Source organism: Lathyrus oleraceus, chromosome 4, assembly GCF_024323335.1.
Source record: "Lathyrus oleraceus cultivar Zhongwan6 chromosome 4, CAAS_Psat_ZW6_1.0, whole genome shotgun sequence".
NCBI classification, from domain to species: domain Eukaryota; kingdom Viridiplantae; phylum Streptophyta; class Magnoliopsida; order Fabales; family Fabaceae; genus Lathyrus; species Lathyrus oleraceus.
Genome location: NC_066582.1, coordinates 497,338,328 through 497,364,744, shown reverse-complemented (window position 1 = coordinate 497,364,744; position 26,417 = coordinate 497,338,328). Strand labels below are relative to the sequence as shown.

Here is a 26,417-nt window from a genome sequence, read left to right as displayed (position 1 = left end):
AGAGTTTTATTCCAGTTCTTCGACCCTAAACATCATTGCTTCACATTCCCAGATTATCAGTTGGTACCTACACTGGAAGAATTTTCCAGACTGCTTGGGATACCTATCCTTGATCAAATACCTTTCAGTGGTTTAGAAAAGGTTCCGAAGGCTGAAGAAGTTGCCGCAGCTTTACACATGACGAAGTCCGACATTGAAGCTAATTGGGTAACAAGGAGTGGAGTTAAGGGTTTACTTGCCAAATTCCTGACAAATGAGGCCCGAGAATTCTTAAAAGTTATGAATGTCCGTGCTTTCGAAGACATCCTGGCATTGCTAATCTATGGCTTGGTGTTATTCCCTAATCCAGACCAATTCATAGACATGAATGCTATTAAGATATTTCTCACTCATAACCCTGTACCTACCTTGCTGGGAGACATTTTGCATTCCCTCCACACTCGTACCATGAAGAAGCAAGGGACTCTCCTGTGCTGCATACCTTTGTTGTCTAGGTGGTTTATTTCGCACCTTCCTCAATCAGTCTTGAAGAACGAGCAGAATTTGAAATGGTCTCAAAGGATAATGTCGCTCTCCCACCCAGACATCTGTTGGTGTCCTCAGTTCAAGGAAAATGTTACCATCATTGACCGTTGTGGTGAGTTCCCTAATGTACCACTCCTAGGAATAAGAGGAGGTATTACTTATAATCCTGCTTTAGCTCTGCGACAGTTTGGTTGTGCTCGAAGAGATAGGTCCACATGAAATGATCATCGAAGGCGTTGTGTTCGACTATGACAACGATTCCCAAGGCCTCCGTCAAAGATTTGTACGAACTTGGGGCATGGTGAAGAGAGGTACGTTAGGACAGAAAAATTCTATTCCTATGGAACCTTATCTCAGATGGGTACGCGCCAGAGCTCGTGAACTTGTCATGCCATATCTTGCAATCGGACCTCAGATTGTCGAACCTGAAGCTGAAGGAGGTGCTCCTCAGATCATTCCTTATCCAGATATGCCTACCAACGTTGAGGAACTAAAGAGATCCTGGATCCAGTTCAGAGAAGAAAGGGATACTTTCGAGACTCAGTTCGTTGCAGAAAGGAAGAAAGTGTTAGAACTTACCAGTCAGCTTAATGAGGAACGAAGACTCAATGTGTATCTTCGCCCAAAAAGAAGTCGCCCCTGGGAGACTTGAGCTTTCATTGTATTTTTATTATTATTCCTTTTGTAATGAACATTGATCAAAGAAATTAGCAATAAACATTTCTCTCTTGTTGGTGATTTACGCAAAGTTAAATTCCAAAAGTTCTTGAAAACATTTCATGCATTGCATAACATAACATAACACTGCATAACAGGTATTCTACAAGTTCAATGTTCTCACGGTCTTCATTACAAACAGAAAAATGGATCTCGAACAAACTGTCAAAGATCTCCAGACTCAAAATGCTCAATTCAAGGAGATGATGCTAAGCTTATCCAAGGGGCAGGAGGAACTGAAGGCTCTTTTGCTCGAAAAGAAGAAAGACAAGAAAGCTGTGAGTTTCATTAACCCGGGAAGAAGGCGTAAAGGACAGGCCACAGGAGTCAAGTTTGGAATCCCGAATGGTCCAGAAGAGGGGGCGGAGAATGATTCAGAGGAAGAGAATGCTGATTTCTCCAACCCTGAGGATGACGATGAAGATTATGAAAATGAACAGTACTCTCCAAGAGATGATAAGTACAAGTTGCTGGAAGAACGTATGCTAGCTATGGAGGGTCAGAAGGCGCCCGGTCTGGATTTCGAAAGTTTGGGTCTGGTCTCCGATGTGACCATTCCTCGCAAATTCAAAATCCCCACTTTCACTAAGTACGATGGTGCATCTGAGAGCTTATGTGAGAAAGATTCAGCCGCATACCACTGACAGGAAGCTATGGATCCATTTCTTCCAAGAGAGCCTATCTGGCACACAGTTGGAATGGTATTATCAGCTCGAGAGCTCTGACATCCACACCTGGACTGATTTAGCAACAGCTTTCTATAAACAGTACCAGTATAACTCTGAACTAGCACCTACCCGGCTACAGTTGCAGAATATGACTATGGGATCTAAAGAAAGCTTTAAAGAATATGCTCAAAAGTGGAGAGATTTGGCTGGCAGAGTCAAACCCCCTATGACTGACAGAGAATTGGTGGACATGTTCATGGGCACACTGACCGGCCCATTCTACAGCCATCTACTGGGAAGTTCTTCATCAGGTTTCACTGAACTTATATTAACAGGTGAACGTGTTGAAAGCGGCATCCGAAGTGGAAAGATACAGGCGGCTACCTCTGCAAGCACCAAAAGGTCCTATCAGGGGAGGAACGAATCAAATGCTGTGTACAGTCAAAAGGGTCGTAACAAGAAAAACCGTGACCATGACATCGGAGCAGTTACGATTGCAGCACCACCATCTCAAAACTTCCAGCCCAAACAAGACAGGCCAAGAAGGCAGTTTACCAGGATCAATATGACCTTGGCACAGGCACTGCAGGGAATGCTAAAGGCAAATTTGATCACCCTCAGAGATCCTCCTACGAATCCCAACACTACTTCTTCTCGTTATAACCCTAATGCCAGGTGTGCATATCACTCTGATAGCCCCGGGCATGATACAAACGATTGCTGGTCATTGAAGAATAAGATTCAGGATATGATCGAAGCTGGAGAAATTGAGTTTGAGCCTCCGGAGACCCCTAATGTCATCACTGCTCCTATGCCTAATCATGACAAGACGGTTAATGCCGTGGATGACGACGATCACGTTTCCAATGTGGCGGACTTAACATCTCCTCTCCCGATCATAAAGAGGAATTTATTGCAAGCTGGTTTATTTCCAGGTTGTGCTGAAGATTGCAATCTCTGTATATTCCAACCAGATGATTGTTGGGAATTGAAGAATGGTATTCAACGGCTGATGGATGATCGTACAGTTCTCTTCGAAAAGATTCCTAAGGCGGAAAACCCTATTGAAGAAATATCTGTGATTGCTAGGTCCAAAGTTCCAGTGAAGATTACCGCTACTAGGGCGCCTGTGAAGATTACTGTTGAGCCCAGGGTAGCTCCCCTAATCATTACTGCACCTGGCCCGATCCCGTATTCCTCAAGCAAAGTTATTCCGTGGAATTATGGCGGTGATGTTTACGTCCATGGCGTAAAGCAAATTGACAATTCTACTAATCCTAATGGCATCGTTGGGACTAGTAAAATTACTCGAAGTGGAAGGATCTTCTCTCCAGAAATCTCACCTCCTATCCTTGAAACTCGAGGAAAGGAACCAGTCAATCCTTCTCAGTCAGAGACACCGGTCGAAGTTACTCCCGAAGATGTTGCCAAACAGGAAATGGAAGAAGTGCTGAAAATCATCCGCAAGAGTGATTTCGATGTGGTAGAACAGTTAGGGCATACCCCGTCTAAGATCTTGATGTTATCCTTGTTGTTATCTTCTGAATCTCATGCCAATGCATTGATAAAATTCTTGAAGACTGCTCATGTGCCTCAGGAAACATCTGTCGATCAGTTCGAAAATTATGTTGCTCACTTGGCTGTTGACAATGGCCTAGGCTTTTCCGATGCTGACCTGACACCAGCGGGAAAGAATCACAATAAAGCCCTGCATATCTCCATTGAGTGTAGGGGAATCACTTTGTCTCATGTGTTGATCGATAATGGCTCTTCCTTGAATGTGCTGCCAACAGCTGTGCTGGATAAGCTGGACTGTAAAAGCATCGAACTGAAACCTAGTGACATTGTGGTACGTGCTTACGATGGTGCGAAGAGTGTTGTCCATGGCGAAGTAGTCCTCCCTATCAAGATAGGACCTCAAGTCTTCAATACTACCTTCCATGTAATGAACATTCATCCTGCCTATTCCTGCTTACTGGGACGCCCTTGGATTCATGGGGCAGGTGTTGTAGCCTCGTCTCTCCATCAAAAGTTGAGGTATCCCACAAAGGGCAAAATTGTCACCGTGTGTGGAGAAGAAGAGTACATTGTCAGTAGTGTGCATACCTTCAGATACGTCGAGATGGATGGTGAATTCATTGAGACTCCTTGTCAGTCATTTGAAGTAGTTCCTCCGACCAATCCTGTCCTTAAGTCAACTTCCTGTGTACCCAAGGTTATTCGTGCTCCTCCTGCTATGATTTCTCTGAAGGACGCTCAAGCCGTGGTTGAAGATGGTGGTCGTACTGGCTGGGGTCAATTGATCGACATACCGTACAAGTCTGACAAATTTGGCCTGGGGTTCAGCTCTGACAAGAGTCAAATTAATGCTGTAGAAGATGCTGACAGCGATTGCGACCTGGATAGCTGGATTTTCCCAACAATTGGTGACGGACTCAATAATTGGAAGGCTGAAGACACTATCCCGATTTCCTTTAGTCAGGAGTAATTGTTATTGTCTATTTTAGTGTTGCAAATTTCTGTTTTTTTTACAATTGAACTTCTCCAAGCGTTGTGTCTATGCCCGGGGCACAATAGCTAATGTGTTAAGGGTTTTGTCATCTTCATAAGCATATTCATATTCAATAAATCAATGGACTTTTTGCATTCAAATATTGCGCTCTTTATCTTTTCTGTCATCTTCCAAACGAGCTATGTTTTCTTACACACACTCACGTAACGAATTGCAGATCCATACCCACTCTGGATCCTGTTGACAATAGTTCTACTACTGTTCATTATGACTTTGAAAATCCGATCTACCAAGCCGAGGATGGAAGTGAGGAAGATTGTGAAGTACCTGGAGAACTTGCCAGACTGTTACTGCAGGAAGAAAGGACTATACAGCCACACGAGGAGTCAGTTGAGACTGTAAATCTGGGTACTGAAGTAAACAAGAAAGAAGTCAAAATAGGAGCAGGCTTGGAAAACAGTGTCAAGAGAAGGTTGATTCAGATGTTGCATGACTATGTAGAGATTTTTGCTTGGTCTTATGAAGACATGCCAGGACTGGATACCGATATAGTAGTGCATCGGCTGCCAACGAGGGAAGATTGTCGTCCTGTTAAGCAAAAGGTTCGTCGCATGCGTCCTGAAATGTCTGAGAAAATCAAAGCCGAGGTGATGAAACAATTTGATGCAGGTTTTCTGGCTGTTACTTCTTATCCTCAATGGGTTGCTAATGTGGTACCAGTGCCAAAGAAGGATGGTAAGGTGCGAATGTGTGTAGATTACCGAGACCTGAATAAAGCGAGTCCCAAGGATGACTTTCCACTCCCGCACATTGATGTTCTGGTAGATAACACCGCTCAACACAAGGTATTCTCATTCATGGATGGATTCTCAGGTTATAACCAGATTAAGATGGCGCCTGAGGACATGGAGAAAACTACGTTTGTAACGCAATGGGGCACGTTCTGTTATAAAGTAATGCCATTTGGTTTAAAGAATGCAGGGGCAACGTACCAGCGTGCTATGGTGGTTTTGTTCCATGATATGATCCATCATGAAATAGAAGTGTATGTGGATGACATGATAGCCAGATCTCATACTGAGGGAGAGCATCTCGATCATTTATACAAACTGTTCGAGAGGTTGAAGAAATACAAGTTGAGGTTGAACCCGAACAAATGCACCTTTGGAGTAAGATCCGGCAAACTCTTGGGCTTTATTGTCAGTGGTAAAGGGATTGAGGTTGACCCGGCCAAGGTGAGAGCTATTCAAGAAATGCCAGTTCCTAGTACAGATAAAGAAGTCAGAGGTTTCTTGGGACGGTTGAACTACATTGCCCGATTTATCTCCCATTTGACCGCTACTTGCAAACCCATCTTCAAATTACCGAGGAAAAATCAAGAGATGATATGGAATGATGAATGCCAAGCAGCTTTTGACAAAATCAAGAAATATCTCCAAGAACCTCCAATTCTGGTACCGCCCGTTGAAGGAAGACCTCTAATCATGTATTTGACCGTGTTAGAAAATTCAATGGGGTGTGTATTGGGGCAACATGACGAGTCTGGTCGAAAAGAGCATGCCATATACTACCTTAGCAAAAAGTTTACCGACTATGAAACAAGATACTCACTGCTCGAGAGAACTTGCTGTGATTTGGCCTGGGCTGCTCGCCGACTAAGACAGTATATGTTGAATCATACCACTTTGTTGATTTCTAAGACGGATCCCATCAAATACATATTTGAGAAACCCGCTCTCTCCGGAAGAATAGCAAGATGGCAGATGATTCTAACAGAGTACGACATCCAGTATACTACCCAGAAAGCAATCAAAGGAAGTGTGCTAGCCGATCATTTGGCTCATCAAGCAATGGATGATTACCAATCTATGAACTTTGAGTTCCCAGATGAGGATGTCATGCTTGTTACTGATTATGAAAAACCTGGACCGGAGGAAGGACCCGAACTAGGATCCCGATGGACTATGGTTTTCGATGGGTCTTCTAATGCATTGGGCAATGGTGTTGGTGTGGTAATCATTTCTCCCGAGGGTTACCATACGCCTTTCACTGCTAGACTATGTTTTCATTGTACCAATAATATGGCTGAGTATGAAGCATGTATTTTGGGACTCAAGGCTGCTATAGACCGGCGGGTCAAGTTTTTGAGTGTGTACGGAGACTCAGCATTAGTAATCAGTCAGATCAAAGGAGAATGGGACACTAAACATCCGAATCTCATCCCTTATCGAGAGAAGGTGTTGTCACTAATCCCCTACTTTGGAGAGATTACATTCGAACATATCCCACGAGAAGAGAATCAGTTGGCAGACGCATTGGCTACCATGTCATCTATGTTCAGAGTCAGATGGGACAATGAAGCTCCCATGATCACCATTGAGCGATTGGATGAACCTGCACATTGTTATGAGCTTAATACTGATGAAGTGGAAGAGAAACCTTGGTTCCACGAAGTAAAAAGATATTTAGAAACTCAGGAGTACCCTGAGGGGGCATCTATCAATGATAGAAAATTCCTGAGGAAGTTCTCTGCTAAATTCTTTTTGAGTAATTGAGTATTATACAAACGTAATCATGACTCAACTTTGCTTCGCTGTGTGGATAAAAAGGAAGCAGAAAAGATTATGGGAGATATGCACGACGGTATTTTTGGGACTCATTCTAGTGGACATACGATGGCCAAGAAGATTCTGAGATCAGGGTATTATTGGTCTACCATGGAAGCTGATTGCCACCATCACTCCAGAACCTGTCACAAGTGCCAGATATATGCGGATAAAGTACATGCACCTCCTGCTCCATTGAACGTGTTGACCGCACCTTGGCCCTTTGCAATGTGGGGCATTGACATGATTGGAGAGATTAAACCTACTGCTTCTAACGGGCATCGCTTCATCCTTGTCGCTATTGATTACTTTACAAAGTGGGTAGAGGCCGCCTCGTTCGCTTCTGTCACCAAGAATGTGGTGGCACGATTCATCAAGAATAATCTCATTTGTCGATACGGCATTCCGGAAAGAATTATCACTGACAATGGTACTAATTTGAACAACAAGATGATTACTGAACTCTGCACGCAGTTCAAAATAAAACACCATAACTCTTCTCCGTACCGACCGAAGATGAATGGCGCTGTAGAAGCTGCTAATAAGAATATCAAGAAGATCATACAAAAGATGACGGTGACGTACAAAGACTGGCATGAGATGTTACCGTTTGCTCTTCACGGTTATCGCACTTCAGTACGCACTTCGACAGGGGCAATTCCTTTCTCTTTAGTCTATGGAATGGAAGCCGTTTTACCAGTGGAAATCCAGATTCCCTCTCTAAGAATCATGAAAGAGGCGGGCTTAGACGAAGATGAATGGATTCAGACTCGACTCGACCAGATAAACTTGATCGATGAGAAGAGACTTGCGGCTGTTTGTCATGGACAGATATATCAGAAGCGCATGACCCAGGCATTTAACAAAAGAGTCAAGAGACAGGTGTATCAAATTGGCGACTTGGTGGTAAAGCGCATCACTCTACCACAAGGTGATCCCAGAGGCAAATGGACTCCCACATACGAAGGGCCATTTGTAGTTAAGAAGGCATTCTCTGGTGGAGCCATGATGCTTACTACAATGGACGGCGAAGACTTCCCGCATCCCGTGTACGCAGACATAGTCAAAAAATACTACGCATAAAAGAGACCTGCTAGGTCGACGTACCTAGGCAAAAGTAAGGGCATCCCGGCGAACCAAAAAGGTTCGGGCAAAAATTAGGGATAAACATAAAAAAATGTGCACCCGGCAAGTCGAAAACCTGAAAAGGCGGCTTGGGCAAAAAGGGGTATCCTGGTGGATTGAAAACCTGAAAAGGCGGTCCAGGCAAAAATTAGGGATCAAAGCGTATGACTATGTCCCGTTCTTAGACAGCTTCATCCAAGTTCAAAGGACTGAACAAGCTAATCACTTCCATCCGACAGCAGGAGATGAGAGGCTTGAGGACATAAGGGCAGTAGTGGAATTAAAGTCAATAGGACGTTTTCGGCATAGCTGTCTCTTTGTTTTCTTGACAATTTCCTCTTACTAGGATTTTGTCTCCTTGTACACAAATTGCCTGTTTATAGGCCCTCTTTCAAATCAATATAATTTTGTTTCCAAAAAGATGATTTCATTTTTTACTTTTCTGTTTTGTTTGCGTAAACGTCCATTGATTTAATTTGAATTGATTTATGAATTTGAATATGATCAAGGTTTACAAAAAAAAATAAAAAAAAAATAAAAAATTGCATGCCTAAAACAGAAATAGCAGTTACTAAAAGACTTCAGGATCGAGGATAAGGTCTAACCATGCTTTCCAACGAATCCGGTTGCTAATTCTATTCCCCAACAAAGCCAGTCGTTCCCAGAAGAGAGTGGCATTACTAGACAAATGGGTCATCTCTTCCACCCCCAGCCAGGCTTCTGTTGAACATTTCTACCATCAGACAGAAATCAAGCATCCCCGGCTAAGAAAGGGTCATCGATACCAATATCTCTGACTAGAAGACTGAGATTTATTTCCCCAGTAAAGTCCTCTGGAAGAACTTTTCAGATGCATAATTCATTCATTACATCATTTCACAGCATACGCAAGCATACATCGTTCGTAGTTATGTTCGCAGGCATAAAACATCTCATGCATCATGACATGGCATGAAGCTAACTTTATTTTTCAGGTTAATTATTCCCCTGATACAGTCAAAACAAAGGTCCATTCAGACGGACATCCTCATCAATTACGTTCAGGATTCAACTACATCTTTCAGATATACTCCGTGTCAACATTCATTCTGACATCTTCCTAACGGTGGCATCTATAAGTACATCCCAGACATTCATTGCAAATACAACATATACAAATACTAGCAGATATAGCCTAGCGTACGGTTCATTCTGATTCAGCTCAACATATGGCTCCTTCAACTCAGATCCGATCTAGCGTACGATCCAGTCTGACCTTCAACAACTCAGATACGATCTAGCGTACGATCCATTCTGATCTTCAACCACTCAAATACAGTCTAATGTACGACCAAGTTAGACCTTCATCTCCTCAGATGCTACCTAGTGTACGGTACATTTCTGAAGTGTAGTCTAGCGTACGACTACCCCCCTTTTATCATCGGATTCAGCCTAACGGACGGCTCATTCTGCTCAGATACGGTTTAATGTACGACCCAGTTAGACCTTCATCTCCTCAGATGCTACCTAGCGTACGGTACATTCTGAAGTGTAGTCTGGCGTATGACTACCCCCTTCATTATCAGGTACAGCCTACCGAACGGCTCAGTCTACAACTCAGATACGATCTAGCATACGATCCATTCTGATCCTTCACCCCCAGTAACGATACAGCCTAACGGACGGCTCGTTCCGCAACTCAGATACGATCTAGCGTACGATCCATTCTGATCCTTTATCCCCAGCAGAGTCGCCAGTTCTGTCATACGGTGAACTGACTTGGGGTATTTTGCTTTTTATCGCAATGTCGCGGATAGCAAGAGTCGCCACCGACTTTTCTTTTATCCAATAAGGAAAGGTGGAAAAGAACAGGAAAGACCTCAATAGATTTTGGGTTCGGGAGGTATATTATACAAAGGGAAGGTGTTAGCACCCTTTGTATCCATGGGCTCTTAATTGCTGGATCACTTATATTTTTGTCTGAAAAGTGTTCGTGAATTGTTTAAAAATGTTTCGAAAAGAGAGATAAATACTTTGTATACATTCATACGAGAATCATTACAAAGTTAAACTCTCTTTTCGAAACATTTTTAAACAATTCACGAACACTTTTCAGACAAAAATATAAGTGATCCAGCAATTAAGAGCCCATGGATAACCATGGATACAAAGGGTGCTAACACCTTCCCTTTGTATAATGTACCTCCCGAACCCAAAATCTATTGAGGTCTTTCCTGTTCTTTTCCACCTTTCCTTATTGGATAAAAGAAAAGTCGGTGGCGACTCTTGCTATCCGCGACATTGCGATAAAAAGCAAAATACCCCAAGTCAGTTCACCGTATGACAGAAATGCTAACCCGGTATTAAACGGTATAAAAAACAACTTCTCCGCATCTTTATTGTCCATGAGGATCCGAAGAACATACTCCGTCACGGTATGCGGTCTACTTAAGATTAAACCTAAGTTGACGGTCGCGGGTGCTAAGAATCCGAATGACTCGTCCAAATCATTGGGGCGCATCAATTTGTCATACAAAAACCTAATATAAAAACATCATTAACACGTCTTTTGAAACATAAAGTAAACCGGATTAACATAAAGTAAACATCATTAACATAAGTTGTTTAATTAATAAAACAAAGTAGACCGGATTTACCTAATATATGTATTGACAACGTTGACGCCGATTTCTTCATGACCAAAAACTTGCATGAAGTCTTCATTACCAATCATTTGGTCGTAATCAAAGCCGAAAATCCCTACCTCCATATGTACATTCCGAACACCTCCGGTCGGTATATCGGTCATCTCTAGAAATGTCCTGAGGCACGACCTATACTTGGTGGTAGGTTTTTTCCTAGCTACGGTCTTCTTAGCACCAGAACTTTTTACCCGTGCGGAGGCGTTGCTAACCTCCTTTTTTTGTTGTGCGGAGGCATTGCTAACCTCATTTTCTTTTGATTTGGATTTTGTGGGAGTCTATTTAACATAACCAAGGAAAATATGTAAGTAAGATTTTAAGCATAAATTTTAAACTTTGAATATACACATTAAAGTTAACATAAGTTTTAAGCATACCTCATATCCTACGCATATGAGGTTTGTCGGCCATGCAACAAACGAACCTACTGCTTCGTGCACCGTTGTTGCATTCGAATCATCGCTAGGATATGGTAATGCTGCATTCGGCTCAACTGCAATATCAACTGATACCTTCAAACATCCAGCAGGGAGCTCTCTAGTGTGGAGTAATACTCCGCTAACGTTATGCACTTTTCCCTTGCCAACCATCCGATAGTATGGTGACGACAAATACAGCTGACAATGGGAAATGCCCTAAAACCAATAATAACAAGAAATCGTTAATGTGTATATATGTCAAATACATAATTTAAGCAAATAGTTCAATTTAAGACAATTATATGTAATTACCTCTGGAATGTTCGGCTGAAAGGTACAGTTGATACTGTTTTTGTCCGAAGCATCTCTGTATACTGTTGAGGCGCTAGCCTCTCTTTCTCTCCTCAATGCATCAAGCTCAGCTTGCATGGCTTCCAGTCTTGCATGAAGCTCCCGATTACTAGGAGCCTTTCCTTTTTTAACACTCAGGGAGGTCGGAGTGACTCCAAATCCCTTACCCCTCACCCGACCAGAATACTCAGGGACATCTAATGCCCGACTAAGTATGCCCTTAGTATCATCGGGAGATAAAGACTGAGATAGCTCCTCCTGAAAAATCAGATGAATACCGTATACTTGTCAAATATTTGTGTATAAAAATGTTATTCAATTAATGAAAAAATATTATACTTACACATTTCTGGTATACGTGTAAAACTTCTTCTTGAGGAACTCCAGATTTGCCCACACGGGCTTCCTTCCACAAAACATGTGCAGGAAGAGATGTTTCTGAACTTTCCTCCTTCTGCAGCTACACATTAAGTTATACAATTTGATCAGATAAAACTAATATATGATGAACAAATTTGTTATCGCAATTTATAAATACTTACCATGGATTGTTCTAAGCGTCCATATCCGACACGTCCTTTTCGGTACGGATATGCGGGACTTGATGCTCTTTCCCGATTTGTAGCACTTATTCTTTGAAAAACCGGGTCTTGTCTTTTGGATTTGAAAGCTTCCCATTCTTCAGCCGATATCAAACTTTCATATTTTTTAGGAAGCTCCGCATCCACAAAATTACCATCCGCATCCTTAAGGAACTTGGATGATAAAAATGTCCGAAACCCTCTTAGAAGCTTTCCGGCCAATTTCATACAAAAACCTCTTCTTTCTTCTTCGATGTTAAAACATTGCTAAGAAAAACATACAGATTGATAGTTAGTATCGGTAATTGAAAAAACATAATTGATACCGTATAATTAAGGGCCAAATGATTGTACCTTTATCTCACTCCAAATTTTTTCTTTCGACTCATTCAACTCTTTGTTTCTCCAATCATCACATGTAATGGGAATTTCATTCCTTACTAGTGCACCGATAAAACTAGTTAAGGTATGCCCATTAGGTTCTATAAGCTGTCCCTGGTTGTTCCAACAGACATCTAGTATGATGCCTCGAGATCTTCCTTGGACCACCCTCCTCATTACTGTGATGCCTCTTCGAATTTCTTCTTCCGCGGATACTTTTTTACTAACTTCCTCCTGTTGGTCATCAGCCATGTCTAACCTGTAATAAACCAAGGAAACCATCAAATATCAAATATAACTTATAATCAAAGCAATTGAAAACAAAAAAATAAAGAAATCATGCATTATCAGATATAACTTATAACCAAAGCAATTGAAAACAAAAATATAATGAAATCATGCATTATCACATATAACTTATAATCAAAACAATTGAAAAAATAAATAAAGAAACCATGGATAATTTACCTAAGTCACTAACATCTCTTTCTTTTCTTTGTTGGAATATTAATCACTTGTTTCTTAGCAATGCGTACGGATGAATTGATCCAAATTCCCTCATTATGATCGTTTCTTATATATGACTCATCCGGTATAAGATCCTCAACTTCATCATTTCTATTCAACTCATTCCGTCTAATGCATGACTCATTCTCAACATCAATATCACATTGATCGACACCGCTATCATCAGTCACTTTGTTAGAGAAAAGCACTATAGACCATTTTGTACTCTTCGGGTCATTCACATAGAACACTTGTTTAGCTTGAGATGCTAGAATAAAAGGTTCATCTTTGTACCCCACCCTAGTAAGATCAACTTGCAAAAATCCAGACTTATCCATTCGTATGCCACTACTATTCACCCACTTGCAACCAAAGATGGGAATCTGAAACTTCTCGTAATCAAATACCCAAATGTGCTCAATAACTCCAAAATATGACAAATTTGCATATTTGGGGTTTAAGTCCTTCATACTTGATATATGCATTGCTTCAGCTAGCACGGTGACACCACTATTTTGCATAGTACTCTTATCATCTTGTTCTTTGGTATAAAATGTGTATCCATTAATTGAATATGCGCTATGAGAAAACACATGCAAACTTGGACCATATGCCAAACATCTCAACATTTCTGTTACCGAAGAAGGATCTGAAGAGCGCTTCAAATAAATATGATCCTTCAACCATTGTATGAAACTTTGATTGTGCTCTATAACTATCCAATTTTCATTTCTGTTCGGATTTAACCTTCGGAGTACATCCTTGTGCATTTCAACATATGGCTCAACCTCATTATTATTGTGCAGAACATACAAATGAACTTGATCCCGTTCATCCCTTGATATTGTCACAATTTTATTCCCAATTAATTTTTTACCTTCCATTTTGTCGAAAATCTGAGCTCTGGGGAGTCCAATCGATTGAACGTTAGACAAATATTCAGTACAAAACTCAACAGCTTCTTCAACAATGTATCGTTCAACAATACAACCCTCTGGTCGACTTCGGGATTTCACGTACCCTTTTAATATTTTCATATACCGTTCAGCAGGGTACATCCATCTCATATAAGCTGGTCCACACAACTGTGTCTCTTTCACAAGATGAACAACTAAATGAACCATTATGTCAAAAAAAGACGGAGGAAAATACATTTCAAGCTCACACAAGGTAATTACAATCTCTTTTTGTAGTGTTGGTAAGATCTCGGGATCGATCACCTTACTACAAATTGACCTAAAGAAAAAACACAATTTAGTTATGGCACTTCTTACTTTTTCTGGCAAAATAGAACGTATACCTATCGGTAGAAAATGTTCCATTATAACATGGCAATCATGTGTCTTCAAATTCTTCAACTTGAGGTCTTTCATAGAAACAAGTCTTCTGATATCAGATGAGTATCCTTCTGGAACCTTAACTTCACTCAGAGACTTACACAATTTTTTTTTCTCCTTTCTAGATAAAGTAAAAGCAGCAGGTGGTAGATATGTTCGTCTTCCTTTCTTCACGGGTGCTAATTCAGTTCTCATTCCCATTTTTAACATGTCCTCCCTTGCTTTAAGGCCATCCTTAGACTTGCCTTTTATATTGAGTAATGTACCGATAACACTTTCAAATACGTTTTTTTCAATATGCATAACATCGAGAAAATGTCTCACGTACAAAGACTTCCAATATGGCAATTCAAAAAATATCGACCTTTTCTTCCACCCACCTTTCATAATCTTATGTGCAAAAGGCTTGCCAAACTCAGTACGCACATCTTTCACCTTTTCAAAAACTTGTTCACCTGACAATGCGGGTGGAGCTCTACGATGTTCGGTGTCTCCATTGAATGCTTTTCTCCACCCACGGTAGTGATGTTTAGAATGTAAGAATCTACGATGACCGAGAAACACATTCTTCTGGCAAAGTTCCAATCGAATCGTATCGGTTCCGTCTTCACAAACAGGACACGCACGTTGACCTTTAATGCTATACCCAGATAGATTCCCGTATGCTGGAAAATCATTAATTGTGCCAAACAACATCGCCCTCAAATTGAAACTTTCTTTCCTATATCCATCATAAACCTCCACACCGTTCTCCCACAAAATCTTTAAATCTTCGATCAGAGGTGTCAAGTATACGTCTATGTCATTCCCTGGTTGTTTAGGCCCAGAGATTAACATAGATAACATCATGTACTTACGCTTCATACATAGCCACGGAGGTAGGTTATAAATCATAAGAATCACAGGCCATGTGGTATGTGAGATACTTTGAAGACCATGTGGGTTCATTCCATCAGTAGATAATGCCAATCGAAGGTTTCTTGCTTCTGATCCAAACTCAGGATAATCATTATCAATCTTCGACCACTGTGGTGAATCAGCCGGATGCCGATACATTCCATCAATAATTCTTTCATCTGCATGCCAAGTAAGATGTCTTGCATCGGTTTCACTACGAAACATGCGCCTAAATCTCGGAATTATCGGAAAATACCATAAGACTTTTGCGGGAGATAATCTTTTCTTATATCGAGACAAACCGCATTTAGGGCACTCAGTTAACATTGCATATTCGTTACGAAACAAAATGCAATCGTTAGGACAAGCATGTATCTTATCATAGCTCATGCCAATAGAGCACAACATTTTTTTTGCCTCATAGGTTCGATTAGGAAGAACATTATCATCCGGTAGCATTTCTCTCATAAGGGCCAACAACTCTGTGAAACTTTTATCCGACCATCCATTGCCCGCCTTTAAGTTGTACAACTTTAATACCGCAGAAAGTCTTGAGAATTTAGTGCAACCTTTGTACAACGGTTTCTCTGCATCGCTTACCATCCTCTCAAACATTTCAGGACAATCATGAAGATCTTCTTCCAGTGCTTCTACAATCTCTTCAACTCGATCACAATCGTATGTTTCCGTGTCTTTGTCGTATGAAGCATAGGTCGTATTACTTTTTCCACTCGATTCAACATTCTCGTTAATTTTCTCACCATGAAATATCCAACACTGATAACTTTGATCAATTCCATGCCTCAGCAAATGCGATTTCAATCCATGTGCGTCAACCTTACCAATATAACAACAACGCAAGCAAGGACAATGCATTCGTCTGGGGTTTTCAGCGTGTTAAACAGCATACTTAACGAATTCCGCACAGATCCATGTTTTATCCATGGTTTTCCTACTTATTAAAGTAAACAATTAATCCAGACGAAAATACATAACTAAGGTAGTATCTTTGAATATCCTAACAATTATAAAGTTCAATAACGTATCCGATACGGCAATATACCAACTTTAATTACCTCATCACTTTCATTTTTTATATTACAAGAATCAAACTTTTTCTATTACAATATACCTATAAGTATACCTATAACTATAATAGAGTTCGTTCAATCATTTTATGGGAGAAATCTTGTTCCTTTAGAATGAAAGTGAGATGAACAACACTTTCACAGTCAAAAAGAAAAAAAACTACCTATTCAATCTTCAAGTATAATCACTAAGGAAACATGAAGTTTGAACAATATTGAACATCTAAATCCAAGCCTAGTCATGACAGCCCCAACATGCAATGCATTTCAAAATTCATCATGCATACCAAGCAAGTATAAAGAAAATCAAATTGCATACACATATACATACACAATTCAATATACATACATACACAAACTAACAACTCCCAAATCACCAACTATCATTAAACATTGCATTTGTAACACCAGCAACTAACCGATTAGCATAGCATTTTCAACAAACAGTTAACCATAATTATCATAATTATAAATTTCAATGAAGAAACATGTACACCAAAGCATTAGTACATAGCATTACATGGCAAACTTCGTGCACATTAACATAACATACTTTTACTTCTATGACAGTTGCAGACCAAATTTACATAACAAGACCAAGCAATACATATTTTTCAACCAGCATACATCAATTCACGTGCAATCCATTAACACCATTTCAAAAGGGGGCATGAATGCATTGCTAACAATCATTTCCTACAGTAACAACCCTATTAATCATCTTAACAATGGCAGTTGTGGTGGATAGTAAAAATTTGATCAAGATTGCAACAGGGCAATGGACAAACCACAAGCATTGAGTGTAGATTCAAACAGGGCAGCCATATGCTAACACTAACCCATACACATACGTTCAGCCATGGATCTAATTGCACACATACAAGGATATAATAAACAACAACGGGTCCATTCAAGCAGAGCAATTAACATAGGCAAAACATACAAGTGCAACAAGTATAAAAGAAAGAAACTATTGCAGTAACAATCCAAGTTATTTGAACTCATGGCATTACAATCAAACAAGCACATTTTTAACACCAACATTTCAGTTCAAGCCAAAGTCAAACAAGCAGGCGTTGTGGCATTGCATAACTAGTAAGCTAGCTAACTAACAGAATAGCTCAGTTAGCATCATTGACAAATCCAAGAACACTCCAACATTCTAACTTCATTCTATGACAGAAATCCCACTGAGTTCATTAATTTTTCTTATTGTAATTGACAATGGAAATCGACTGTGATAACATCATAAGCATAACTAAACTAACTCTATTCTAAGCCAAGCATTATGTTAGCATTAGAGCAGAACGTACCGTATTCAACTTCAAAAGATGGAAGAAGAGGAAGAGCATTAGAGCAGAACGTACCGTATTCAAGTGATATCCTTGCGCTGCAACCTTCGATTGTTTGGGTGACGGCGGAGGTTCGGAGGTGAGAGGCGAGTGCGGCGGTCGACTGTTTCGGTGACGGCGGAGGGACCCTCGAAGGCGGAAAATAGGGTTTTCGGAAAATAGGGTGATATGGGGATGTCGTGTTTTGGAGTGTCTGCGTGATGTTGTGTGAGTTGAGAAGAAGGTTATGGCTGATGGAGATTGAGGGGAAGAGGAAATGGCGGAAGTTTGTGAGGTGAGTGAAGAAGAGGGAAAACAAAAGAACAGAGAACGAAAGCGCTTTTGTGGTCTGAAACTTTATTTTAATTAGACCTTAGACAGCGCTTTGGCCAAAAGCGCTTTCTAAGGTATGCCTTAGACAGCGCTTTCCAAAAGCGCTTTCTAAACCCCCCCTTAGACAGCGCTTTTGGTTTTAATTTTTTTTTAATTTAAAGACTTTAGACAGCGCTTTATCAAAAGCGCTGTCTAAAGTCTATATTTAAAAGCGCTTTCTAAAAGTGCTGTCTAAGGGGGGGTCTTAGACAGCGCTTTTAGAAAGCGCTGTCTAAGACCCCCCCTTAGACAGCGCTTTCATTATTTTCTTGGAACATTTTCCGTGTTTTATTTTAATTTTAACCTTAGACAGCGCTTTCTTTTAAAAGCGCTGTCTAAGATGCGCTGTTAAAAGTCATTTTTGGCGTAGTGGTAATATCGTAAGGCAACAAAGAGAGGGTTACCCTAGAGGTGCAAGTGTGGAAATGATTGGATTCGGATATATTATCTTGAATTAATTTATCTAAGTTCGATTATTTATCTTTCCATGCAATCCTATTAGCATACATGTAGACAGTTATATTCACAGTATGGAAAAATTAAAGTGCGAAAAATAAGACTACGTTATTACCACTACGCCAAAAATGACTTTTAACAGCGCATCTTAGACAGCGCTTTTAAAAGAAAGCGCTGTCTAAGGTTAAATTTAAAATAAAACACGGAAAATGTTCCAAAAAAATAATGAAAGCGCTGTCTAAGGGGGGGTCTTAGACAGCGCTTTCTAAAAGCGCTGTCTAAGACCCCCCCTTAGACAGCGCTTTTAGAAAGCGCTTTTAAATATTTACCTTAGTCAGCGCTTTTGATAAAGCGCTGTCTAAAGTCTTTAAATTAAAAAAAAAAATTAAAACCAAAAGCGCTGTCTAAGGTCTAACTAAAATAAAACCAGTATCCCCAACTTCTTTAAGAAAAATCTGTATTATTCCACAAAATAGAGAATAAGTCGTTTCAAAAACCAAACAAGAAACGCGTCTCTTTCTTAGTAATAGCGTGTAAAATTAATTCGATTCAGTAACAACCTAATCGGAATCCTCAATTTCCTAACCCTACTCCTCTCAATCCCAATTCTAGTCATGGGAGTATGGCTCCACAAACAATCCACCACTGAATGCGAACGCTTCTTAGAAAAACCCATTATTGCCCTTGGCGTTTTCCTCTTGGTTGTTTCTCTCATGGGTTTAATCGGTGCTTGTTGCAGAGTCTCATGGCTTCTGTGGTTCTATCTTCTCGTCATGTTCTTGCTTATTGTTCTTCTTTTCGCTTTCACGATCTTTGCGTTTGTTGTTACTAACAAAGGTGCGGGTGAAGCTTTGTCGAATCGGGGGTATAAGGAGTATAGGCTTGGGGATTATTCGAATTGGTTGCAGAATAAGGTTACGAATGGGAATACTTGGGAGAGGATTAGGGGTTGTTTGGAATCGGGGAAGCTTTGCTCTGAATATCATTTCAAGTTTTTGAATGATAATATTGAGAAATTTCATGCTGAACAGTTGTCTGCTCTTCAGGTTAGGGTTTTTTGTTTTTGGTTATTGGATTTATGTTCTTGTGTTTGTTGATTTTCTGGGTTGGGGTCTAAATTTTAGCTTTCATGTTGTGATTTATATTTAGGGTTTTTGATTTTGATTATGTGGATTGGGATCAAAATTTTAGCTTGCATGTGAGTTTTGTAGCAATTGTGAGCTTTGTTATTGTGTTTAGCTGAAATTTTTAGGTTATAAGGAAAGTGAAAAATTTTAGGTTTTAATTACTGATTTACTATTTATGTAGAAAAAGTGATTATGAAGTTTCTGAATATGTGAGCATGCAGGAATCATGCAGGAATTTCACGTTATGATAGTACTGTAATGCATTCTTGTGTTTGTGTAGGATTAAATTATTTGATTTAGTTTATAAGGTAGTGCTACTTTATATAACTTTTTTTTGAGTATTCAATTTCAAGGTATCTTTCTGAAAAGTGGGTTTTTAAACTGGGATTTGTGAGGAGTCATGGTTTCTTTCTGAAAAGTGTATAGACTTTTATTTTTAAAAACTGGGATTGCTTTTGGTCTGAAAAGGGTGTGTTCTTTATGGAAACAGATTTCAAATGAATCTTTGTTGAACTTTTTTGCATCCTTTTTTGTTACTAGTTTTTTTGGTATGGTTTGTTTGTGTTTGCATTTTATTATTTTTAATCTGTGCTGTTTCATTTATGAAATTTGAAGATATGAAATGGCATTTTAAGGTTATTTGATTTTAATGTGTGAGCAGGAAAGAAGGCTCTGTGGAAGCATAATGTCTATGGGTTGGCGCCAAGTGTTGCATCGGCACACCATATATTGGTATTATTTGACATTCTAATGCTCTAATTTCTTTGATTTTCTCTCCTGTTTGCAATTGATAAGTTACTGTTATTTTGTTGTAGACGTATGCTAAGAATCACAATGATACTAATCTATTGGTGGAAGTAATGAAACTTTTGAAGAGGAATGATTTACCATTGCAACCGGGCACGGCAGATATAGTTTTTAGGTATGTCATTCTTTTTGCATTTTCATGATTTTGTTTTGCAGTACAAAGGGTCTTCTGTGAATAAGATTTTAATATGGTGTTTACCTCTAAAAGGAGTTGCTGAACTTTTTGTTGATTTCATTGTTATTCCCTTTAAACTGGCTGGCATGCTTCATTTTCAAATCATGATCTGTTGTTAGTTCCCCCAAAGCTCTATTTGATTGTATGAAGGCAATTTGGTGCCTCTTTGTGCCTTAGGCTACAAGCCTACAATGCAGTTAGTTTGCTTGGTTTTTAGTATTGTCCAACACTAGACAAATTATGAATCTCACCTTTTCTTGTTATGTTGCTTTTGTTCTCTTAAGTATGTTTTTCTGACCTGTTACCTGGGTCAACCATTTGCAGCATTTGTTACAATACAGATGAATGGGAGTTGATTAATAAGTACGCGAAAAGGTTTGTTAAGGCTGGTGTAAAACTACGACAAACCTCATTTGATACATGGATGAGATTTGCTGCCAAAAGAGGTGCTCATACTTGATGTCTTTTGTCTGCCTAATTCTATAAGCTTCTATTGAACTTCAACATAAGTTTGTTAAAGAGGATTGCTATTCCTAAATTGAACACTAAACTATCCATAAAACTATGGAGACAATAATTTGCCTAGTATTTAATGGCTTTATTTTTTCTTTCTCTCCGAACTTGCATCTTCCCAAATGTTGGCTAGCTGTGTTTTCTCAGCTTTTAGGAAATTGGAAGAAACCCAAAAGGGAGACTATAATCACATCCAGATTTGTGAATTTGGTTATACTGTTGATCATTTTGCACATTTGCATTTTGGACTGAGGAATCATGCTAAAAAAAGATTACTTTGTGACTAATGTGCCTTGACTTGCTCTGTCTGTATCATTTTTGAAATAAATTAGTTCAACTATATTAGTAACTTCTTGACAAATTTGATGGCAATGAATACATATAGTACATTAGTAGTATCATGTGATTTCAAGACCATGCTATATATGATTTTTGGGCTTTTAAAAATATTTTCTGCTTATGATGAACTAAGTGTTTATGCCTTTCATTTTCATGTCTGCAGGAGACACTGAGTCATTATGGAAAATAGAAAAGTTGAGATCTGATTCAATGAAGCAGCACACTTTGGCAACTGGGTTTTCTTGCGCCAAGGTAGCAAATCCATTCACACCTGTGTTTGTAACTTATTGTGTGTTATCTTTCAGTTTTGCTCAATCTTGTACATAATTATTTTGCTTTTAAAACATGTTTGTATTCATCAATCTGTTCTTTAAAAAGAGATCAATTGTATTTTTGAAAGAAAAATAATGGAAAAACATTTTTAATTTTCCCAGTTTGAGAATCTTTACCTAATATGATTTTGCTTCAAATATGTTCTCGATGCTGATATGTGTTTCGACTTCCCAGTGCTGATTATGTTATAGCTGAGTTCCACTTTGATAGCAAGTCTAAGCCTGTTTTTATGATTTTGCAGGGCCTTTTATTGGAACGTAAACCTAATGACGCCGTTGCCATCATTCAAGTTCTAAATCAGGTATGGAGTGTATGTTGTTTACTTCTTCCTATGTGATAAATTTCTTCACCAATGAGTGAAACAAAGAAATGCTTCTCAAATAGAAATAAAACAGCGCTAGATGAAATTGTAATGTTATTACCCTGGAAAGATTGGTCAAAGTACAAATCAGTTTTTATAAGAATAGTTTTGGAATTGTGGAAAAAGTTATAGCTTTTTGTATTGATACTTCAGTTCAGAGTCAAGTTAGTTCCACATCAGTTGCTGAGGATGAAATTATAGTTATATCATTAATTGCATTTGTTAGAACACTTTTTCTTGGTAATGATATGATATGAACGAGTGTTGGTAAACTGAGTGGAAGGTCGTATATGTCTTTGGATAGTCTTGTTTAACTCTCTGTTTTGTTGATTTCATTGTCGCTAGACTTTGTCTGAGGCCAAAAAGTCAGTCATGAAGGATGAACTTCAGAAACTTGTATCCGAGTGGCCTTTGGAAGTTCTGAAGCACAAAAAAGAAGAGGAAAGAAAGGTACACTGTCTTAGTTGCAAAGAAATTTCTGTGTTCTCATTTTAGTTCTGTTGCGTTGCGTCTCTCTAAAGACAGTAACATGTTTTTTCTGCTTTACTGACAGACATTAGCAGCCTCTTTGAAATCTGATATCCTTGACATGGTTACTAATTTGAACACGGGACTTGAGGCTAACATAAGTTTGGAAGACCTAAACCGAAAAGAGAGCATTCCACAATAGCATGGGTTCAAGATTTGATGACTTGAGGTTTTAGATTATGCTTGTTTGAGGAGTGTCTCTTTATCAAAGATGCTGCACATCCTTAGTTAGATACAAAGTCTCTGCTCATAGCAAATGTTGATTACTAGATGGAATATGATTATTACTTTTTTGCTTCCATTCTTCTCCCCAAGTGCTCAAGGCTTTGGTAGATGTTGGTAGCATGTTTTTCAAGAACTGAAATCTAGATGTCAGTATGTGTGAACAAAAATAATGTGGCATGTGCTTCTAGCCTTCTACTATAAGAGGCAAGCAATTCATTTCTACCAATACAAGTGAGGATGCAATCTTGTCCTTGTAACCTCGTTGGCTTTATGTTACGATCACATAAGTTTTTATTAATTTATTTTCATGAACTTCACAATATAAGTTAGGATTTCATTCATATATACTGCCCGTATAAATAATATTTGCATCGAGTCAATTGTTAGAGATGATTGACTTTGATTATCTTATAAAGTCATGTTTACGAATGAATGTGAAGTATTATTAGTGTCATTTGTAAAGTCATGTTTACGAATGCATCGAGTCAAGTATGTTTTTCTGACCTGTTACCTGGGTCAATCATTTGCAGCATTTGTTACAATACAGATGAATGGGAGTTGATTAATAAGTACGCGAAAAGGTTTGTTAAGGCTGGTGTAAAACTACGACAAACCTCATTTGAAACATGGATGGGATTTGCTGCCAAAAGAGGTGCTCATACTTGATGTCTTTTGTCTGCCTAATTCTATAAGCTTCTGTTGAGGTGCTCATTAGATAAGTGTTTAGTTATATTGAATCATAAAAAAGATGAGCCATGCAAGCTTATGTTTGCAGTGGAGCTTGCTGAAATGCTGTCCACAGACATGCAGAAAGAGGGCCTTCATGGGCGAACGTTGACTCTTAAACTGAAAACTACTTCTTTTGAGGTACTTGTGATTTCTTGACTCTGTTTCTTTCTAAACAATTTTCTGTTTATGATAGAGGTCAATTCTCTGGCTTGGGTTCTTACCTCTGGACAAAGCTTTGTTAAAAGAAAAGTTGTTAATATTGTTCGAGTTCCTTTAAGGATTTGTCATGATCACCATGCTCAATCTATAGGTTCGGAATAGAGCTGTGACTTTACAAAACTACATCAACTCAAGTGAGGATATTCTGAAGCATGCATCAAAATTGCTGAAAGCTGAACTTCCCGTTTCAGTAAGATTAATAGGTATATGTTTCTGTTAACTTGCTTTATTGTTGACCAATTATTCAGATGGTGCTCAAGGCCAATATAAGAGGGTGCTTTCTGCTTATAGATATAGTCTATGAGCAAGTTCACATTAGTTCCTTGTATAAGTCAGTGCATAACAGATTTTTCTTCTCCTCTTAGGTCTTAGAGTATCACAGTTTAACGGAGATAAAAGTGGTAGTGGTGCTACCCCTGATCGTACACAGAAGACTATTACCAATTTCATTACTTCAGGAGAAGCCAATAGGAAAAAGGACCCTTTTTCAGATGTTACAGATCATGACTTTATCAGTGATATAGAAACTGATCCTTCGATTGATGTTGGGCACACAAGCCAGCTTGATAGCAGAGATCCTTTTGATGGTAATCATTCATTAGATGTAAATCACCAAAGCTGCACTCTCTGGAAAAATGATGGTGCAGAGAAGGTATATCTCCTTTTCTCTCTTTATTTTTCGAAGTAGCTGACATATATTGATATAGGTCAGTTTCCGCAATCGAATAATTGCTTTGGCGGATTGAGGAGCATGTTGATGTTTTTTAGCGCTACTATTTATCATCTCTGCCGTATTTACCAGGTACAAACTTCTGGTAATGATGCTGCAAGTTCTCACCACAGTGCATGTACAGAGATGCTTGGATCAACTTCATTCCAGGGGAAGTTTGAGGGGAAAAATGTGATAGGTCTATGTTTTTTCAGTCAGGATCAAAAGCACCGAATCAATAGACAAAGCAAATCCAAGAAGCAAAAGTTGTCGCAGAGAGAGGGCCGATATACGCCCATTGATTATTTTTTTGTTAAGGAGTAATCAAAGCTTTAAGTTATTATTGTATAATTTGTATCTTATTTTACCTCACATCAATAATTTCTAAGTCTCTAGGAATGTCTTTTCTCCACATAAGATAAAATATGTATAGTTGTATTATGAATCTTGATATGATTAATAAAATAGTCTCATTCATTCACCGTGTGTTTAATTTTTCTTAGTTTACGTGAATTGTAGAAAAAAGGCCAAAATGGCATATATAAAATGTGATAAAATCTGGTTGAAAACAGGTAGAAATTCTGGTTTATAAACCTGGAAAAAATGTGGTTTAAAACAAAAGCTTCAAAAATTTTCGTATACCTTAGACAGCGCTTTTGTAAAAAGCGCTGTCTAAGGGGGGGATTAGAAAGCGCTGTCTAAGGGGGGGGCTTAGACAGCGCTTTTTGAAAAGCGCTGTCTAAGGTATACCTAAAAAAATTAAAATAGGAGGGTCTTAGAAAGCGCTTTTGGCCAAAGCGCTGTCTATGGGGGTACATAATTTAAAAGGGGATATAAAATATCTAAATCTTAATTAACGAGTACAAAATTAAAAGGGCATACAAAATAATAAAACCTAATTAAACTAAAAAGAAAGAAATAAAAAAAACTAAATAAACTAAATTTAAGAATGAACTAAGAATGTTTTTAGTCTATAATAATAGAAACTTTTTTTTTATGAATTTATGGAAAAACTTAGACTAAATTGATAGAAATTTTAATAGAAAAGAGAAAAAAAATATAATTAGATTTTTGTTATTCAAAATAGCCCATTTTAATTAATTAAGTGATATATGAAAATTTAATTAATAAACTAGATTAAATTATATCCTAGTTTAAATAACTAATATAATATATTAATTAGAAAATTAATTAATGGGTTTTATTTTAATAATAGAAAAATAGTGGTGAATTAATTATAGTGGAAAGGGAGTAAACATAGTAAAAACACGGAAAAGCTAAAAAAATAGGTCCGTTTGTTATTTATTCACCACTATTCTACGTTGCAGTGAGGGGGAATCTACCAACGAGCCATGTTGGTCCATTTGTTATTTATCCGTCTTCATTAAAATATATATTAATTCTACATGGATTTTTCCATTTTGACATAACACCACCATGCATGTTACATCTTTCTCTCTTACGGCAAACTACTTTATTTTTCTCATGCTGTTTCTTTCATGTGAGTATAACAAACTTGTAACTTCATCTTATATCAAACCACACACATAAAATAAAATCATATGTAATCATCATGCAATAATAAAAATAGTCATACACAAATCAAGAAGCTTATATTATTTTACTCATGTATTAGTTCTCTTTACTGCAAGTGATAATGATAAAACAAACCTTACCCATACATGTTAGAGACAACCAAGGATTTATATTATCACCATTATATCATCATCATTATTATTATGTAATAACAACATGTGAAATAAACATAATCATGCTAGAAACAACACTCATATAATAA

General features: G+C 38.5%; 2 protein-coding genes across 3 annotated transcripts; both read left to right on the top strand.

Annotated features, from left to right (window-relative positions):
• The first annotated feature begins 18,003 nt into the window (after positions 1–18,003).
• Positions 18,004–19,712, top strand: LOC127138205 (tetraspanin-8-like). Its single transcript, XM_051064596.1, has 3 exons — positions 18,004–18,021; positions 19,085–19,600; positions 19,704–19,712. The coding sequence occupies exons 1-3, from the start codon at positions 18,004–18,006 to the stop codon at positions 19,710–19,712; spliced, it is 543 nt and encodes a 180-aa protein (XP_050920553.1).
• A 573-nt stretch (positions 19,713–20,285) lies between these two features.
• Positions 20,286–24,988, top strand: LOC127076767 (uncharacterized). 2 transcript variants are annotated; one of them, XM_051018542.1, is made up of 7 exons: positions 20,286–20,413; positions 20,497–20,603; positions 23,493–23,614; positions 23,738–23,829; positions 24,002–24,113; positions 24,276–24,562; positions 24,713–24,988. In XM_051018542.1, the coding sequence occupies exons 2-7, from the start codon at positions 20,542–20,544 to the stop codon at positions 24,941–24,943; spliced, it is 906 nt and encodes a 301-aa protein (XP_050874499.1). In that variant the 5' UTR covers positions 20,286–20,413; positions 20,497–20,541; the 3' UTR covers positions 24,944–24,988. The 2 variants fall into 2 exon arrangements, with proteins under 2 accessions (XP_050874499.1, XP_050874500.1); XM_051018543.1 differs by lacking the exons at positions 23,493–23,614; positions 23,738–23,829; positions 24,002–24,113; positions 24,276–24,562; positions 24,713–24,988 and adding exons at positions 20,988–21,109; positions 21,679–21,767; positions 22,090–22,149; positions 22,555–22,659; positions 22,763–23,303 and having other exon boundaries at positions 20,294–20,413.
• Positions 24,989–26,417: the final 1,429 nt, after the last annotated feature.